General features: G+C 38.9%; 1 protein-coding gene across 1 annotated transcript in view; it reads left to right on the forward strand.

The window, feature by feature from the left end:
• Positions 1-8,693: 8,693 nt before the first annotated feature.
• The window catches only part of DTNBP1 (dystrobrevin binding protein 1), a 69,064-nt gene continuing 57,832 nt past the window's right edge, over positions 8,694-19,925 (forward strand). The window contains exons 1-5 of the mRNA XM_005149880.3: positions 8,694-8,815; positions 12,321-12,371; positions 14,867-14,914; positions 15,757-15,817; positions 19,297-19,429. Coding sequence (XP_005149937.1) covers positions 8,760-8,815; positions 12,321-12,371; positions 14,867-14,914; positions 15,757-15,817; positions 19,297-19,429 — 349 coding nt within the window. The 5' untranslated portion in view covers positions 8,694-8,759. The remainder of the gene's footprint in view (positions 8,816-12,320; positions 12,372-14,866; positions 14,915-15,756; positions 15,818-19,296; positions 19,430-19,925) is intronic.

The raw sequence follows: 19,925 nt of genomic DNA on the forward strand, positions 1-19,925 counted from the left end.
GAAGCTAACAGATTCAGAGATGGAAGAGCTAAGGGGTCTAACCTAGACTTTTAAAGCTAGACCTTGAATACATATCTTTGGACTGAAACAAGTATCTAGTTTAAAACCTGAGAGCACTTCATAGTCCTCGTAATTCTCTATCATACTGCTGGAGTCCAAAATGAATCTAAACAATTAAATCACCATGAAGCTCTTAGTTTATCACACAACCGTTGGAGTCATGCTGAAAAAATTGCATGGAAATGCTCTACAAGAACAAGCAAATATTTGGCTACTACACATGGTTATTATTGCTGTGTAAAAATACATGTAAGATTGGGGAGCTAAAAGCCAAATACATGAATTATTGAAGCAATGTTTGACACACCGCACTGAAAAAACTTCAGTAATTTCTGAAAGAAGTAAAATTCCTTGGTAAGGGTACTGCTAGAATGCTAAGCAATGCTATAAACACTCTCTTTAAGTCTGTTTTTATTGTCTTTTGCCCATTGAAAGAACACATGATATACTTAGAGCATTTGAAAGCCTGGGACTATCTTCAAAGAGTATATCTACTAGGCAAGTTTTCTGGTTATGAATAACATTTATAACTCTTCAGAGAACAAAAATACTATTTTCAAGCCTTACATAGTTCCCTTGCTCAGCCACAAATATTGTTTATCTTTGCTGCTGGTAAAAGGCAGAAGAAAGGGAAAAGGTTTCAGATGTACCACTAAAGGCAATGTATTTTCTCTTTCTCAGTTTAATACATACATTTTGCTGAAGGCTCTTTAAGCCTCCCATGCATTCCATGTCAGAGATTTGGTCTGAACAACATTAACGTCATGCCCTCTCATTCCTGGGAAGTCCAGACCATGAAGACTTCCTATAGAAGCCAGTACTATATCTCACAGCACTGTACCATCAACAACCAGGTCCAATTCTATATTGTTTTTCATTTTGTGTACTGGGATATACAGGCCGGAATGACCAAAGACAGTGCCTTAAATTTGGCACTGAAGTGCTTTTATTTTCTGATGTGGCAGAATGGGCACATCTCACTTAACAATCAAAAGCGAGCTCTGTAACTGCAGGCACCTAAATATGAGCATTTGGCTTTTTTGCCTTAGTGTTTATTGCATGAACAGTATTTGTCTATGCAATGCACCTTGATACTCAGCTACTGACAGCTACTTTTCAAATAAAAGTACACAAAAAAAAGAAAAAAGTAAGAAAAGAAAATTTAGAGAGAGCAAGCAGGCAACACCTTAAATCAAAACTCACCTATGCAATTCTCAGATCCACCCTGAAGCCATATAATTTGAAATATGGAGTACTTTCCAGAAGGATGAGGCACTTTTACTGTAGCTAGTAAAGCAACTCCATGTTGTCATCACAACTGTAAATTTACAGATAAAATAAATCAAACTGACAAAATGCACTGTGACAAAAAGTTCTTCAACAGTACTAGAACCATTATGACTATTCCATTTCACTCAAACTGAATTACACTCAATAAATAAAACATGTGATGATTAAAAAAAAAGCTCTATCTCCAAGCTACTTACAGCATAAGTGGATTAGATTCTATGCATAATGGACTAGTAAACAGCAGACCCATATAAACTGAGGAAAGAGAATTCCATTTCAAACCCTGAAACAGTATAAAGTTGACAATTGCACAGAGTTATTAGCCAAATGCTAGGCAGTCAGCCAGGAGGTTTCAACAAAAATTGCCTTAAGCAAGAGCAGCAAATAAGGGGAGGAGTTAACAGGGGAAAAAAACCCAAAACAATTACATTCACTCATAGGATGATATTTGTCACTAGAAAGGCCAGAATGACAGATGATTAAGATCTTGTCAATGGAAAAAAAATTAAAAACCTAAAACCCAAAAGCGGACTTAATGTAAGAGGAAATCAGTGAAATCAGCATTTTACTACCAAATACAAATCTAGAAAATCCCTCCATTAACAGAAAAGGAACAGCCATTTTATTCTGTTAGTCTGTTGTAATTCCCTTTAGAGTTCACTTGGATAATGAACGATTAATGTCTGTGTGTATAAAACTAAACCTCTGTCCTAATTGGGTTTGGCTGAGCTAATTGCCTCTGATCAATAAAACTGACACATAGTACACTTGTCCTTCAAGAATCTCACTCTGGGCCTCATTCTACTTCCTGCAAACCATGCTTCTGACATCCAGGGGAGCAAAAATTCGTCACGTTAATAGAAAATTGAAGTAACACAGAAGAACTTAAATAGAGCAGTAAGCACTGGGGAAATGTGCATGTTATTCGACTAACACTCCCCTTGTGCTTCATGACACATCCCATCCGCTCGCAGCAGTTCCCTGGCATTTCTGCAGCCCCTTTGCAGTCTTTCTGTCGCTTCAGTCACACCAGCACAGAGACACCAGGAGAGCCTCCTAGCGCTAGCACAGCGTACAGCAATAGAAGGCGAGTCTTTCCCGGAACACCTCCAAAAGACTGAAGTTCTCTCTCCCAAACCACCTTCCTACCCCAATGCCCCGTAAGAGTAGCTACAGTCACACTAGCATTTTCTAGCACTGCAACGACAAGGAAAACAAACGACTTTTTCCTCGAACAAACCAATTGTGCTTTATAGCCTAGGGGAACATCTAATCATAGGTTACAATGCCTACTCCAGTAAAATTACACACAAGAACAACAAAAAGTAGCAGATGCAGGCACAACATAGCTACTTAATACAACCCCAAATATTATTGTACAGCATTCATTCCTACTTAGTACATCCTTTTAATTTGTTGACAACCGGGTCAAGATTAGTTATGCAAGTTATGCAGTCTACCCAAGTATCCCTTCTAATTAACTGGCTAAACCTGCCTGATACAGGCAGCTGGTGTCTGTAAGACCATGGGATCCTCCTCACAAAGACACAGCAGCATGGCTGAATTTGAAACCAGTTGTTCCAAACTGCATCCCCTCAGATCATTTCAACAGAAGTAACAATACAAAAGCCACCAGAAACAGCACAACCTAGTATTCTGCTAGGAGGCAGGAACATGAGGCTCATGTCTCTGCTTTTTTCCGAGGAAGATCATCTGCATTGTCCAATAGACACGTGTAACACAGATCTCCCCACCCTACTTAACCAGGAGAAAGGAGTTTATGAAAGCAACACTGTGACTGCATCAAATTCCAGGCAGCCACTACTCACTGAGCTTGATCCTGCTCAAACCAGTGCCAGTTTTTAAGGAGTCCTTCTGAGATTAAATAAGCCATGAATTATACTTAATACATTATCAATAATATCTTGCTTATTTAAGGTACATGCCTTCCAGAGAAATGAATACTAGAATGTCTTGATTTTGTTTTTCTATACACAGCTGTGCCCTCTAGTGGAACTGGCTAATTCAATACAGATTTTGTCCCTTCCTCAAAATTGGCACACTCTATCTGAACTAAATTCAGTAGCTGGAGTTATGATCCTCCCTTTCTTTAAAAAATTGTATTAACTTCAAATAATTTAACTGTACAGAAGTTTCAAGATATTGAATCCAAATTACAATGTCTTAAATAAGGTCCTAATTTTTGAAGCATCCTTCCTATTAGCTATTATTTTTATATAAGAAAATACTGTTTTGTGGTCTTTTAGGTAATGTCAGTCATAAAGTCAATGCAACTAATATGGGAAGAGAGACCATGAGTTGAAGCAGTCTGGAGCCATTGCTGATCTATTCCAATGACGCTTTCTTAAGGCACACCCACAAAAAAAGATAGCAAACTTCAGTAAGAGTAGAAAACAGTTTCAGTCCCAAATTTCATTTGCAAGCTCACTGGTGGAGCAACAGCCAGAGCACACAATCTGCTTACACAGTACCACACCTGACAGGCTTCAAGTGGCAGCAGCTTTAACTTTGTGTCTTCTGTTTCCTCACTGACAATACCAGCACTGAGGAAGGGACGGTTTTGGCTCACTATATACAAATGGCAAAAAGATAAAAGACCAGTGAAGGCAGAAAAGAGGATGCAGGAGAAGGATAGCAGGAGCCCCTGTCCTGCATTGTAAGTAGTTTTCAAGCTCTACCACCCTCAGTGGTGACAGCATAATTATAGTTCCCACATCCATGACTGAACACAGCTCTGACAGAAGATTAAGAAAATATAAAGTTATACCACTGAATCTGGGTAGGTTTCAGGAGAGGAACAGCAGCCATGTTGAGATGGTCACTCCTTTCAGCATGTGTTATCCCACTACATCCAGGCTGCCCCTGGAAATGTCTGTCCCCAGGTATGTGCTCCTATTCCTTCCCTAATATCAGATTTAGCAATTATGATCCTGCAGAAGGGATTTGTTTAGCTTCCTAACTCTGCTAAGCTATCAACTATGCTCCCCCCCAACATTTTCCTACAGGTCAGAAAGGTAGCAATTCATCATGTATTCAGTCACTAGGTATGATGTAAGTAGAGTGGGAGATGAGGACCCTGGAATTTCACCATTACTTATCTCTATCACTATGATGTGCTCCCTGTCAAAGTCTCTTTCATGAAACAGTGAAACTGAAGTTAACATATGCTTTGATTATTTTGTACTCCAGTTAAGCCTCATTTATAACACACCTTTCTGGGCTCATCAATTCCAACTCCATTCTACTTTTTTTAATCACTTTCTTAGTGCAAAGTACTATACATACAAACTTTTATCTTGGACTAAGCCAATCTCCAAATTTTTCATAGAAAAAATATTAAATATAGAATTAGAAATATTTTTCATGCTGTCAGAAGGGTGATCTATTAAAAAGTTAACATATAAAGCAAGTCTTTGAACCTACATTAACCTGAGGATTAAGTCCCATACCTATTCTTGTGTGAACCCAATTAAGAGTATTTTTACTTGTGGGACAGAAATTATTCTTCCAGTTCTCATTAGGACTGGCAATGATTACTGCCCGTATCTTCTTGTGCTAGTTTCCAGGAAAAGCAAAAAGTAAAACCCAAACCCAACTTTTTTTATTGAGATAAAAAGACATTCTCTATTCATATAAAACTTTTATGTTACCTGCAGAGAATTTATTGCATTGCTAAAGCCCCAAGAGTTAGTATAAGTAAGAGGAAAATTAACTCTTATTAGGAAGCTATAAAGGTAAATTTGGAAAATGGAGCTCTTATAAGCTCCTAGTAATGGCAACGAGGCCTCAGGATAAGTGAGACTATGACAATAAGTTCTTGTGATGTAATACCCAAATTTGGTTTCCACTTAGGTCATATGACCCTGCTGAAGCTTTGGGCATGTAAAAGTCTTTGACAGACACCAGTCTTTCTTTGTAGCATGCAGTGGAATTCCTGCAAGAAATGCTGAATCAGACCTTAATGCACACTTTCATTTTAGCCTTTATTGACTGGAATGATAATAATAGAGTTTTGGAATTGAAGTTTATCTCCAGTATTTATAGCAATGTTTAAGGTTGATATAAGTACAGAACAACCTAGAAAAATAGTACAGAATCCAAGAGCTATAATGCCCATTAGTCAACTTCTAGTCATATTCTACAGATCTTTATAAATCATGAATTATGAAATTTTCACCTAAAAGCTAAAAATAGAGATTGTTAAACCGTTTATGGCTTAACCATAAGCTATCCCTCCTATGTGTTTAATTCTCCCTACCTATCCAACTGCATAATGATGTCACAAGATTAAAGCAATTATTGTACCATTTGACACAAGTTGTTTCTAGGGAGCCCCATTGACCAACACTTCAGTAAACCTCATCTGCTCTGTGGGCACTTACTGGCCCTCACCAACCTCACGTGTGGCTTCAATCCACACCCTCTAACTATGGGCCTGGGAACCCCTCCTAAACTTAGACCTGGGCCTTCAGTCTCTGCTTGAGCTTTATTGCAGGGGTGGTCTCTAGCACTGCCCCCACATGACACCTCAAACCATTTAGAACTGCACACAAAACATCATTATAAGTTTTTTTTATGAGAGAAGTGGAACTTGGATTCAGATTAATTACATGCATTCCTGAAAAAGAAGCAGGGGAGCTTTGCTCCCTGCTTTAACTGAACAGATGTTCTGCATTATTTTGCACCACTTGTGTTATTCTGAAAAAAATTAAAACTGGATCAATAATGATAGTAAAAACATTTAATGAGAGCAGAATTCAGTTCCACTGGACTTTGGTGTATCTTCTAAGTTAAAGAAGGCATGATACAGCACTTCCACTTCAAGCATTCAAAAATTACACAAAGATCAAAAAAGTTTCTACTAGCAAGGCTCTAAGGACAAAATGTAATGTATGTAATTTGGCTTCAGTAACGGAAACGCGATAGAGGTCTAGACAAACTGGGTAATGTCCAGATCAGACCAGCAAGAATAAGTTTGGAAAGTGACTACAAGGAGGGTGGCAAAGGGAGGAAAGAACTGGTATTACTCAAGAAAGAAAAAAGAAGATCCAGATCAAGCTAAACATGCCAGCTGATAACTTGAGCAGAATCTCCTTCATTTTAAGTTCTTAAGAATCCGTTAAACAAACTCTACAATTCACACAGCCCCTGAGCATAGCATGTGCTCTTAGAAGTCTCTTCCACTCCTGTATTCCTAGGATTACTGTGACTGTTAACACTATCTCAACACATTTCTTTTCCCAAATTCTACACAGAGATGGCAATAAAATTGTAGAAGGCAGCAGTCTTTGAATAGTTTCTTTTTAACTGCAAAAGTATGTAGTCTAAAAGTGTTTACTCATTGTGAATTATTAGAGCCATCACTGACAAAAACATTCACAAGAAAACTGAAAATGTGCAGCACAGATGAAATGCATATGTCTTCTCAAAGGAAAGGTGAAAATTAGAAGTTAAAACCCCTCCCTTGTTTTCTGAAAACTTTAAGTCCCGTAACATGTATATTACTTAAGGCCACGTAGCATAGCCTTTGTCAGCATTTGTAATGTATGCCTGTGAACACATCGGAAAAAACTTGTAGATTCTTGTCCTCCCCCTCTTATTCTGGAGAGCTAAATATCCAGAGAATTGGAAAGTATCTACTTTCAGATACTGTTGTTAGGCCAAACAAGAGTAAAATACTGTCTAAATGTCACATGATCTTTTACAGAACTTCATATACAGTCTGCCACAAAACGTCTTCCCAACCTCCACACAAGACAAGCTACATCAATTTTAATGCTTGGAATGATCAACGCAATATTTTTTTTCTTAGCTGTATTTAGCTTTTAATTTTTATTAAGGACAAAGAGCAATACTGGTTTTCAATAAGCCACATCGGAAACAATCTATAGGTCCCATGTTCTTCTAATAGCATGCACGCAGAGAGTGAATGGGATTATGGTGTCACTTTTCCAGTTGATTAAACGTACCTTGAAACACTCTGAGTACACTTCTGCAGTATTGCACAACACACTCGCACTCAGCAATCCCCCTCTGTATACATTCCCCTTGTAACAAATTATTTCAGTGCTCACCACTTAGTATTTTTTGGAACTTTTAACTAAAACGTAAGTGATTAACAAAATCTTTTGACTTTGAAATCTCAGCTGCTTTATACAAAAATGAAAGTCTCAATTATATGGAAATTTAAGATTTCCAACATTCAACTAAATCCTCCGTCTGTGTTCCACAAATATTAACTGAAACCACACAGGGTAGGAGATGGTCTTCCTATTACTGTGACTATAAATAGCGATCCAGAATGACTGGCCAATTGTTCTGAAGAGGTCTTATTAAACTGTATTGACTAGTTGACTTGACTCATAACAATTATTATCTGAACAAATAGTATCTAGAAGCTTAATTAAACATTTTAACCTTTTTTTTTAATTATTTATGGAGAGAGACCCTTTGCAGGGGCATGTAGGGATAGGACAAGGGGGAATGGCTTTAAAGTGAAAGAGGTTACGTTTAGATTAGATGTAAGGAAGAAGTTCTTCCCTGTGAGGGTGGTGAGGCACTGGCACAGGCTGCCCAGAGAAGCTGTGGCTGCCCCATCCCTGGCAGTGTTCAAGGCCAGGTTGGACAGGGCTTGGAGCAACCTGGTCTGGTGGAAGGTGTCCCTGCCTGTGGCAGGGGGCTGGAACTGGATGAGCTTTAAGGTCCCTTCCAGCCCAAACCATTCTGTGGCTATTTACTGTTTGTAATAACTAACAGTCTTTTTATCTTTTTTTTTTCCTTCGGAGGGGTATCATTAAGAGTCATTATGTACACAAGCCTGAGTCTCCAAACAGCAACAGGTCACAGAGACAATCTACCTGCTTTGCAAGGACCCTGAAAAGTTATCATGTATCCTTTACTGCAAGAACCCAGCAATCCCAGGAGACCCGGTGTTTTTCCTTTCCATACTTTTAAGATTCTGCCACAGAGCCCGATTCCCCGGGTTCACTCCTACACTACTGCCACTGATGTCAAAATCATTAAGGTGAGGGATCCAACCTGCCAAGGCGCTTACTGCGGACTCTAAAAAGTCACTCGCCTCAACTTCTGGAATCCATGTGTTTCTTAATACCTGTCCTTGACGCGTCCTGGGCTTTATACGCAGCTCTACCCAGCCTGACTCGTACCCCGGGAACACACACCAAAAGCCCTAGGTCTCAGCAACCCCGCAGAGGCATTAACGCTGTAAGAAGAGATGTGCCTCCTCACACCTCCCGCCACCGGAAGAGAGAGAGTCAGCCTTCCGCTCGGAGCGGGGGCGGTCACCACACGATCAGCTCCTCCCCTCGCCCCGCCTCTCCCGGCCTCTCGCTCGGCCGCGGCCTCAGCAGCTGAGGCAGATCAAGACGATGTTGGAAACGCTGCGGGAGCGGTTGCTGAGCGTCCAGCAGGACCTCACCGCCGGGTGGGTGCTGCCCCAGCTGGGACTGTCGGGGGAGTGGGACAGGGAGCAGCGCCCCGCAGCCGGGCCGGGAGGGGAGGGGGAAGCAGGTGACCGGGAACTGGGGGAGGGCGGGGACTGGTGCGGCGGGCGGGCGGGCGGGAGGGAGGAAGAGGGGGAGATTGGGCAGGTGGGACCCCCTGGTAGGGTGCCTTTTCTCCCACCTCAGCTGCCCGGTGCTGGTACAGGCTGGAAATTGTCCTCGGGACCTAACACTCACCTCCTCACTCTGTTTTCGCTCCCTTTTCTCGCTAGGTCTTTGCAGCTCATGGCGGGGCGCTTGCGGTGTGGTAGTCTGCAGCCGTAGGGGCGAGTTGAGGGGAGGAGGTTGCGGTTAGGGGAAAGGAAGCTGCTGCTGTAAGAGAATAAGGAAGATGTGAATGGGGCTAGTTAACGCGCTTGAATTTTTTATGAAGCGACTGACCTTCAAGGTTTTATGGATTAGCGTAATTGTTTCAAAGGGCATCACTGTGCTCTGTTTGGCGTATTGAAAAGCTTTTCTTTCCTTGAAAGATGAGTTATTGTCACTTGGGGAAAAGAAGTACAGGAAAAGTGGAAGCAGCAACCACGTTAAAAAGTAGAAAGTTATTCTTCCTACGTTGCCTCACAAGGGTATTTTAGACAGGCCTTATATCAATGCTATTTTTAGTGCAAGCAGGTGGTCTAGATGGGTGTTCCTGTAAGTCAGTGGGTGGCTGGAGAGCAAGGTCATGCATCTGCTGCAAAGCTGTTGTTCATGAGCCACAGGAGAGTATTGTGTTGTAAACACTTTGAAAAACTACATGGTCTTCGGCAGTATTGGGGCTGTCTCATAGTAATATCCCTATGGTAAATATTTAGATACAATGATAGATTTCTGTCTGCTCCAGAATACTTTATAATTACTTATTTGCACTGATGTACGAGCATCCACATAAATGAACAAAATAAGCTACCAACAAGTCGGGTAGATTGCTTATATGTTATCTGTCTTAACAAATGGAATCAAATATTAAAATGTCTTTACAAAGACATTGCTTTATTGCAGTCTGTCTTTCAGTTTTGCAGTTATTTGTAGAACTCAGTGAGCTTGATGTCTTAGTATATTGCAAGGTTCTTTTGAAAAAGGATGAAAGAGGACGACAAGAAGGTCATAACATACTGGATCTAATGGCTGTTTAACTCTGTATTTCCCTTTAGTGCTGCAGTGGAGTCGATACATGCCCATATAGTCTCTAATTCACCCTTTACTTTGTATTGCAATGTTTTGTTCTGTTTTGTGAGCAGTCTCTGGTTTCATCATTTCCATCTTTATGTTTTAGGAGCTCCATTAATGTTCCCTTTTTGGAGTCTCCAGTCTTTAAGCATTGTTTTCATTTGCAGTGTAACCTTTATTGCCATTGGGAACTTGTATCTCAGAGCCACAGTAGCATCCATTTCTTTCTTGTAGTATCCCTGTGGACTCAGCCCAGAACATGGCATATCCCATTTTGCCCCCTTTGCTTTCCTACACAATGCAACCTCAATGCCCTAGTGTTCTGGATAATGCCTATCCCCACCCCACCAAACTGGTAATAAAAGGAATTTCATGCTGTTAAGACTTTAGCTCAGAATGGTCAAAATGTCAGGAATGCTGGGCAAGTTGTGGCCAACTTGTTAACTACAACTTGTTAACTGCAATTTGTTATCTCCACATTAGTGCTTATAAAGTGAAACAGTTGGATCTTCTGAAGCGTGGGGAGGGAGAAGCTATTCCAGGGCTTCTAAGAAAACAGTATCAATTCCAAAGGATTAAGGGAACTTTTGTCTGCAGCTGAAAAATACTAAGTCTGTGTTGTGTGGCCTAAAGAAAGAGCAATTTAGGGTTGTTAGCCATTTCTGTGTACAAAGAAATGAGCTCCCTTTTCCCTGCTCACTTGTGTCTGCTGTTGAGTTCTGTGTATCCTGTGAGTGAGAGATCTTGATTTTGACCCATTTAGTGGTGAGGGATCTTTTACAGGAGGAGGAAAAAAAACCTGAACAGCAGAACAGTGACCTGTTTTGTCTGCACTCGGGCAGTAATTTGTGTACTTTTGGTAGCTTGAGGGATGTGGCTCACACTACCTCTACTTTGTATAGAGAACCCTGGTGAAAGGAAATTGATAATGTGTAGTCTAGTGATAAATCCTTTAACCTTCTCTTCTGACTGCCTGGCAGATAGTTCTCTAATAAGAGAACTGGTAGTTGTGACCCAGCATTTCCTTCTATATGCAGAGGAGTGCTGCTGTTACAAGTGGGGGTGTATACTGGGGAACATAACAGAGAAGGGCAAATTGCAGAGCTTTCTGCAGTAATGTTCTTCTTCCTCGGTGTGCTGCAGTTGTTGCTACTTGACCAAACTGTTATGGATAGCTCTCTTAACAGGGAGCTGAGACATGCCTTAGCATGTCTTTCCTCAAATTGTCAGCCACCTGTTTTGCTGTAAAGCGTTGGGGTTTCTTGAGTTCCTGGAAATTGGTGGTGTTCAAGACTGGAGGAGTAATTGGGCTCACCGTAGAAGCAGACTGAATATCTGTATATTAGGGTGTTTCTCAGTCACTGGGTCATTCAGGATTACATATCTCTGTGTCTGTGGATATCTTTGGGTGTTATAGCTCATTTGCATCTTGTTGATGTCTCTGTGTCCTTTATTTCTTCCGAAAGCTTGCTGTCTTTGACATCTGGGACTCCAAAGGCCGTAGAGGACATCCATCATCATGGTAGTCAGAAAATAACCAGGGGTTTTGACTCTCACTCTACCATGCCAATTTGACTAGCATATGTGGGTTGACTGAAAAAGAGTAAAGAGTGGAAAAGTATTGGGGGTGGCTATGTACTGTTTGGTCATTGGTGGTTTGGGGTTAGTTTGTCGTTGGTTTAGTTCTGGGGTTTTTTTAGGAGCAACATACCAGTCAGTTTGAAATTGACCATTAGGTGAAGCAAGCCTCAGATAAGCCAAAAGCAGTGCACTGTGGTCATGCTGCTGGAAATTCTGATAGTTGCCAGAAGAAAAGTTGTGCTTGTGCTAGTTTTGTATTGGCAGACTTACAGCAAATGGGTATAAATGTCTCTGTGACTGTCATGCTTTTCCTTGGCACGTATGTCTTCTTGTAAAGAGTGTTCTTCAGGATTAGATTGGTTGTTTCTATGCAGATCTGTAATACCTGTCTGCTAAAAAAACAGTATCGAGAGCTAGATGATCTGGATGTGTAGCTCCCATTAAGCTTTTCATACCCAACTACATGATGCACTTGTAGGAGAATCACATGATTTAGAAGCAGTGTCAATAGAAATTTTGCATGGCAGTCTCTAGAAACTAAGTGAAATTTAATTTATTTATGAAATAAACTGAACCAAATTAACTGTAATAGACTGGAGTTAACATGTTATGTGTTCAGACAAGTTGTTCTCTGGTTTTGGTGTTGGAAATGTCTGATTTTTTAATTTGTTTTTTGTGTGGTTTTATTTATAGGTTGAAGACTTTGGGTGACAAATCAAAAGAAGCAAAAAAAAGCAGACAGAGGTACTTCTGAATGCCTTAATGTATAGCAGTGATCTAGGATGCTCTTGAAACAGAAAAATTTGAAAGTGGCTCTTACATAGAACATTTAACAGTTTAAAGAGTAAAGAGCATTTACATGTAATCTTACAGAAAACTCTTGACAACAGAAAAGTTTAACCCTAATGTTGAGAAAATACTTTGCTCAGTAGGGCCTTCATTGATAGGCTTAAATAATTTCTGATCACCCTTAATGAATTTATGACTATTTAAATTATGTGAGTATTCAGCATTATTGCGGTACTTTATGCAAGATTGAGGTTGAAGTACATTGAAATGTTGTTGTTTCCAATCTCTGTGTTTCTCATGTACTGAAATTGTAATTCAGTTTTTTTTACTGTAAGAACAGCAGTATGAGTCTTTATTGTGCAAAATATATGTATAATAGAGTACTTCAATTATCTGTTTCAAGAAGATTTAAGAATTGTGGTGGGTTTTATTTGGTTTGGTTTTATCCTCTTCATTTTACTGTATTGTTAATTCTTTCAACCTGCGTAAACTATAGGGAAAAGCTACTTAACATCTGTAAATGAGTCTCTGTTGTTCTTCAAATAAGCTCAGATATGCTTTAGTGTAAAGCATGCTTTTACTAAGACACAGCATGAAGTCACAAATTAGTTTTAAAACAAGCCCTGAACAAAAAATAAGGCATCTAAAATAAACTTTATTGAGTTCTGAAGCTTGATGTTTTGGATATTTATATTGTGGTTTTTAACACAAGACTGGTTGTATTGACAAGACATGGAAACTAAACTAAGAATGGGTGAAAGCTTGAATAAAACCATTTTAGGCAACTGCCTTCTCTGTATGTTTCCAGTCCATAATGTTTTGGCTCATCTGGTGTCCTGTAAATATCCATCACTTTTTGAGAAAAGCATTGGGTGAACCAATGGGATCATCACAAACAGGGGCATACCAGAGTGACTTCTGCTTTGCTGGGACAAACATAGATTAGCTTGGTTGTATGGGTGGCTGAGAACTTGTGGGTCAGGAGCAGAGGTGTTGCAATGCTAGCTTGGTACTGGCCATCTGATCAGGGAACAAATGGTGCCTTTGCTAAACAACTTGAGGAATTCTCTGTTTTCATTAAATCCCAGTTTTGTGGGGGCCCTCAACTTCCTTGATGTCTGCTGAAAGGACAACACAGCAGTATGCAGTCAAGAAGAGTTCTGGAAGGTGTCAAGGATAATTTTTTGATACCCTCTTCATAACTTCTTTGGCATGCAGGAATAACCTTAGGAAAGCCGTAGCTCACCTAGAAGTGACATTTACAGGAAATGTTAAGGAAAAGAAGAGCTTCAGCCCTGCATTGATTCTAAAAGGTTGAACAAAGAAAACATCGTGTTGTTGATGAATGGGGTAGATGATTTAGAGACAGCAGATGTAGTCAGTGCCATTGTTGCTTCAGTCCTGACAAACAAGGTCTCCCAGTCCTCTGTGCTTAGTGAAAGGGCTTAAGGAAAAGGCTGACCCATAGTGGATAAAGATCAGTTTGGGGAACTCAGCCTGTAACAGACCGTATGGGCCAAGTGGTGCTTCATAAAATCCAGCAGGTACAAATCCAAAGTCTTTCCCTGTTAAGAAAGTATTCTCTGCAACATTACAGGCTGGGCCTGACTGACTAGCTGGGAAGCAGCTTTGCTGAGAAGATGCATGGCTGTGTATATAAGGAAGAGCTTTTTCGTCATAGGGACAGTCAAGCAATGGAGCAGGTTGCTCACAGAGCCTGTGAAGCTTCTGTCCTTGGAAGTTTTCAGGCTGCAATTGAGCAAAGCCCTGGGCAAGCTATTCTGATCCAATAGGTGATCCTAGTTGCAGTAGAGACTGCCTGAGGACCCTTTCCACCTCACTGACTATCACTTTTCCCTTGGTTTAAAGGAGAAAAAAAGAAGGTTTCATTTATAGTGTTTGTTAGTTTGGTTTTTGTTTTTTGTTTTTTTTTTTTTTCTTCCCATTTGAGTTGTTTGGATGATAGTGCATAACAGCCTGTTCTGGTAATATAAGAGACAAAACTTGGATGATGTCAAGATCTTTACATAATACATCCTTAAAAATGCTGCATTGTTAATTTTCTGTAACTTGTGATAAACTGCCTTTATATTTCAAGCTATTATTAATGAAAATGTATGCATTCAGTAGATCATTAGAGCATTAGACTGACCATGTTCTTTACCTTAGTAATTATTTTTATAGAATATATTTTATATGTCTACTGAGACACAAAGAGCTTGTGTAGTAGTCTTATTTTCAAAAAAAGCCACCCTTAGCTTTGAAATATTCTTGTAAGATACACTGTGTAATGCATTTTAACCAGAATTGACAAAATGTTTGTGAAATTGAACAGTAGGGAATATTTCTGTGCTCAGCATATCTGTCAAAAGCAGATAAGTGTGCACTTGTTATTTTTATAACAGCCTTGAGTGCATTGACAATGTGTATATTTACAATTTGTTTTCTAGAACCATTCAGTGTTTGCCAGAGTGTGCTGGACTGGAAATACTGAGCAGGTATGACCTTCCCTTTCTTTGTTAGTGTCTGCTTCCTGTAATTTCAGAAATAACTTTATCAGGTTGAGAAAATTAGAAGAAAATAAAGGTGATAATAATGTGGTTTTTGATGTTCTGTAGTTAGTAGAATAGGGGTGGGTACTGAATGATAAATATGTTTAGAGCTTGCCTGGTCTTTTAAGTGCTGTCATGTTAATGAAACAGAACTTGTGGAGGAAATGTAACATTTGAAAGATGACTTCAGTTCATGGTCTAATTAACAGGAATGAAGGAAAACAGCACTGAGGCCCAGCCTGTGGTTTTACTTTGGTTTATGACTTTTACATATTTTATATGACTTCATTCTGTTCTGATAGTAACGGTGTGCCTGTCATTGCCATGAAAAGAAAGTTTATTCCATGTGTACTTGATCATACTTTTCCTGAGTAACATGAGTGATCTTCATTGTAAATTTCCTTCATATTTTTACCTTAAAAAGTCCAAACAGCTATTGTTTTTATTTGGGGCTGTATATGTGGTTATCATCTTGTTAATTTCTTTTCATTTTCTTAATGAAACTGCATTCCAAGTAGTGATTAAGGCTTTTATTTGCAGTCTTATAAATATTGCTGGGTCTATTTAGCTCTTAATGCAAGGTAGTACGTTTAAAAACTTTTTCTTTGAAAGAAATTATTTCTTAATGTATATTTGTCTTGGTAAAACAGTAAATACCAGAAAGAACTGTACAGCTTTTTAAACTGTTATTTCTGGTAGTCCCTATAAATACTAGCACAGTGGCATCCATGAAATCCTCTTCCTTTTTAAGGGGAACATAGTAAGAATAGTTGTTTATCTTTCTTCAGATATGAAGATGCTTGGGCTGCCCTTCACAGAGGAGCAAAAGATTGTGCAAAAGCTGGAGAGGTAAGAAACGAATAACAATACCACGCTTCAAATATTTAAAAATGCGTGAAGAATTTTAAAGTGAAATTTTTAGTACCAGGATACTGGGTTGACCCTAGCCACTAGATGAGCACCCACACAGCCTCGTTCATTCCCTACCAGTGGGACAGAAGAGATAACAGAACAAAAATGAGAAAACTCACGGTTCAAGATAGATACCATTTAATAATTGAAGAACAGAGGAAAAACAAGTGATGCTAAAACAGTCAGTCCTGACCTCCCACAAGCAGATCAATGCACAAACAAATTTCAGAGCAATGATTAACTTGAAGACCAGACCCTTGGTTTTATTATTGAGCATGATGTTACATGGTACAGAATGTCCCTCTGGCCAATGATCAACTGTCCTGGTTGTGCTCCCACCCAACTTCTTGCCCACCCCCAGCCTATTCACTGCAGGGGGAGAGGGGATGACTGGGGAAGAAACAAGTCTTGACATTGTAGAAGCTTTGTTCAGCAATGTCTAGAACATTGGTGTGTTATTAGCACTGTTTTGATCAAAAATCCAAGGCACAGTACCATGTGGGCTGCTATGAAGAAAATTAACTCCATCCCAGCTGGATCCTTTACAACCAGTATGAGAAGGTAATACTCTGCTTGGGAAAAATGCCACATTGTATTGTTTTTCCTGTGGTTTTAAGATGGTATTTGACAGGCAGCTAATGGAAAAGTTCAGAATATCCAGTTCCTCTTGTTTCTCACAGTTCTTCCAGATTTGATGATGCTCAGCCCACAACTAATATTCATAAAGTATTAAATATAGATATTGCAGAAATAGAAATTCTCTGTAACCATGTTTCAAGGAATTATCTGAAGTTCATTCTCCTTTTACTTTCTGATATTTCAATTTCTGTAACAAATATTGTGTGAGAATTTCCTAGTGCTTTTGAAGTACTTTATAACTGATATGTTGACACCAGAATTTGTCTAATGTCCTTTGTTCAGATTATTTAATTAGATATATCCAGAAGTTCAGTGGTCAGTTTTTGTACTCTTCTGTCATTTTTCGAAAAATTTGAAGTTAGTTGAGACTGCCTAAGACAACATTGCCAGTAAATGGCAGTGTAAACAATGAACAGTAATGTCAACAATGTAATGTAAACATTAAATAATGTGATGGAATGTGAACAATTGCAGCATGTTGGTGTTTTTTATCAGGGTAGGGCTGTTGCACTGGCACTATTTGCTGCCATCTTCTAATGGACAGGAAATTGCAAGATATGATCATCTGGCTGAAAAGATTCAGGAAGTGTCTGTGCTTTTCACTATTTTTGTTCAGTTTTCCTGCCTTGGAAGTAAAGCAACAAGTTGTGTGGGTTTTTTTTTTTCTGGAATGAAGGGAAAGAAAACTTCCAGTAGGTGCTACCAGTGCATTGGTCTGCAGCAAGCTTTCAGTTTCAAGGCCTGTTTTAAGGGGCAGACAGTGTTAGCTGGCTGACCATGACACAGAGCAGGACTGAGCCGTGGGGTTCTCTGTCCTGGCTGAAACTTTCACTTTGGCCAGCTGCGTCCTCCCTGACTCATATGGTTTCTTTAGGAGTCTTCTCTGTATCTTTCTGCCAGGGATGAACCCCCCACTGCTTAACCTGTTTTGAAGAGGTGTATTTAGGGTAAGAAAGATAGTATCTTAAGTTCTTCCTGTTGCATAATAGTATGGCCCACCTTTTCCATGTGATCAAGTGAAAGCCTTCAGTTATTAGAGATTAATTTCTTTCTTCCAGCTTTGTGTTTTACTGCTCATGATAGCTTTTTGGTTTGGGTTTGGTTTTTTAAGATATCTTAAATTATTTGCTTACAATTTTGTAATACTTGCACTAGTTTGCTTTTAAAATTGTAGTTCTGAAAACAATGTGAGGTTTCATATAAATAAAACCAGTGTAGTCTTCATCTCAAATATTACAGCTTCCTGGGAAAATTAGAACAAAAAAATACGAATTTTCCATGAAATTCAGATGTTTCCTTTTGGGAGAATACAAAATGTGAATTGCTTGTGCTTGTTTCCTTTTTTTTTTCTTTTAATAGAAGTAGAAAATACAGGGTTCATAAGAGTTGTGTGAACTCACAAGATTGATGGTCCTATATCTAAAGGTCCTAAAGGACCTAAAGATTTGCTTGTCCAGTGCCCTGTTTCTAGTATTAGCCAGTAGCAGAAAAACTACTCATGCTGTCTTATTTATAAATGTTGAATAGAGAAAGGAAACTGAAAATTTCAAGCTTTAATTGCTTACTACAGTCTTATTATATTAAATTATAGATGCTAACTACAAGTTGTATGTACGAAATTGTCCTAAAAATACTGCTTTTAAATTATTGTAATTTTACCTGCATTCAGTTATATGTGGGCTGAAATGTTTTTCTGGTGTTTGCCCCCATCTCATGGTGGTTTTGGGCGTTTTGTTTGCTTTACTATTCAACTGATATAAATCCCATATGTCATTTTCAAAAATATACTTGTTTTTATTTAGATAAGGTGTTTTGTCTTCTGAGGTGTTTCATTACTCACTACGCTTTGAAATACGTTTTCAAACCTTATCTGGTAAACCAGGATGGCTTTTTGACAGTGATAGGTAGCTGGAGGAATTTAGAAATTGGAGAAGTTGTGTTAATTCTAACAGAGTCTGTCTGACATGAGTACAATTCTAAATATTTGAGAACTTTGCCCATTCCTCAATTTCTTCAGCTTCAGCAACTAAATTCTACAAAACCCGGGAATTTGGAATGCAGATACATCCACAGGCTGCAGTTGTGTGCAGGAGGAAGAATGGGTAATGGAACTAAGAGCAGAAAAACTATAACTGAATAATTTTAAGTATCGTATATAAGGGGAACATTTGTGAAGTAAGATCTCTTGATCTTGCTGTTTTTCATAGAATCTGATACCTATTGAATTTTTTTAAGCAGTATATCCTCTTGTTATGCTACTGTATATTAAAACTTAGGAAGACTCAAGCAGCAAAAATTGAACTAATATAGAAGTGTGTTCATAAAGATCTTTATTTCGTTTTCTAGAGTATTTGGAATGTACAAAGTTTTCAGTTTTGTTAAGATTAAATTGGTATGATTAGCAATGTTAAACTAAATTAATTGATCTAAATAAACCTTACATTGCAGCATTGCAATGTTGCGTACCAGTGCAATGCTGCTGTCAAAATTCAAGATGCATGTTACTGTTAATAAAATCCAGTGTTTCCTGTATTGATTAGTATAATGAGAAATAACTTGTAATCTTGTTTTGATCAATGCATTTTGATATAAATATTCCATACTACAGGATCTTTCTTTAACATGTTATATTTACTTGAGAAGAACACAAGTGGCAGTGCTACAGGGTTGCCATGCTGACCTTATGCTTGCAGATGCTTTAATTCTAAAAATTAGTCAAGATGCTCATAAATAGGTACATAAACTTGCAAGTAAAGTAAAGAACCTATTTGTTTCAGCTGGTGGATAGTGAAGTTGTGATGCTTTCTGCACACTGGGAGAAGAAAAGAAACAGTCTGGTGGAACTACAGGATCAGCTCCAACAAATACCTGGGTTTTTAGCAGACCTGGAATGCCTCACAGCAAGCCTAGGTAAGGTTTCATAGACATAACAAGCATTCAAGTCAGTACAGAGGTTTAAAGTTCAGCTGTTGTTAATTTGTTGGGGAGGGAGGGAGGGAGGTAGGAAGGAAATTTAGCTGGCTTTGGACACTTTGAAGGCAGAAACTTTTTGTTGAAGAGTACTTGTTTCCAAAGCTAGCTTCCATAGTTTAAGTCAGTGTACAAGGGCTACGCTTTTCTGAAATGATACCCATGTTTTTAATTTGTGAAACTAGTAATGCTACATATTAATGTTACCCAGTATCTGATGTTTGTTAGATGGATTCTGATTTTTATCATTTTACCAAATGTTAATCCAGTGATTTAATTGAAAACATGAAAAGATTAATAGATTGATGCTTTAGTGGATGACTAATGGAAAATTCACGTACCAGTTGATCCACCATTGAAAATTAAATTAGGAAAAAATGTTTTGGCCTCTTAGTCTCTGAAAAGCTCTAATGTTACTGAGCCTTGAAATGGGGAT

The sequence above is a fragment of the Melopsittacus undulatus genome, chromosome 1 (genome assembly GCF_012275295.1).
Source record: "Melopsittacus undulatus isolate bMelUnd1 chromosome 1, bMelUnd1.mat.Z, whole genome shotgun sequence".
In the NCBI taxonomy this organism is placed as follows: domain Eukaryota; kingdom Metazoa; phylum Chordata; class Aves; order Psittaciformes; family Psittaculidae; genus Melopsittacus; species Melopsittacus undulatus.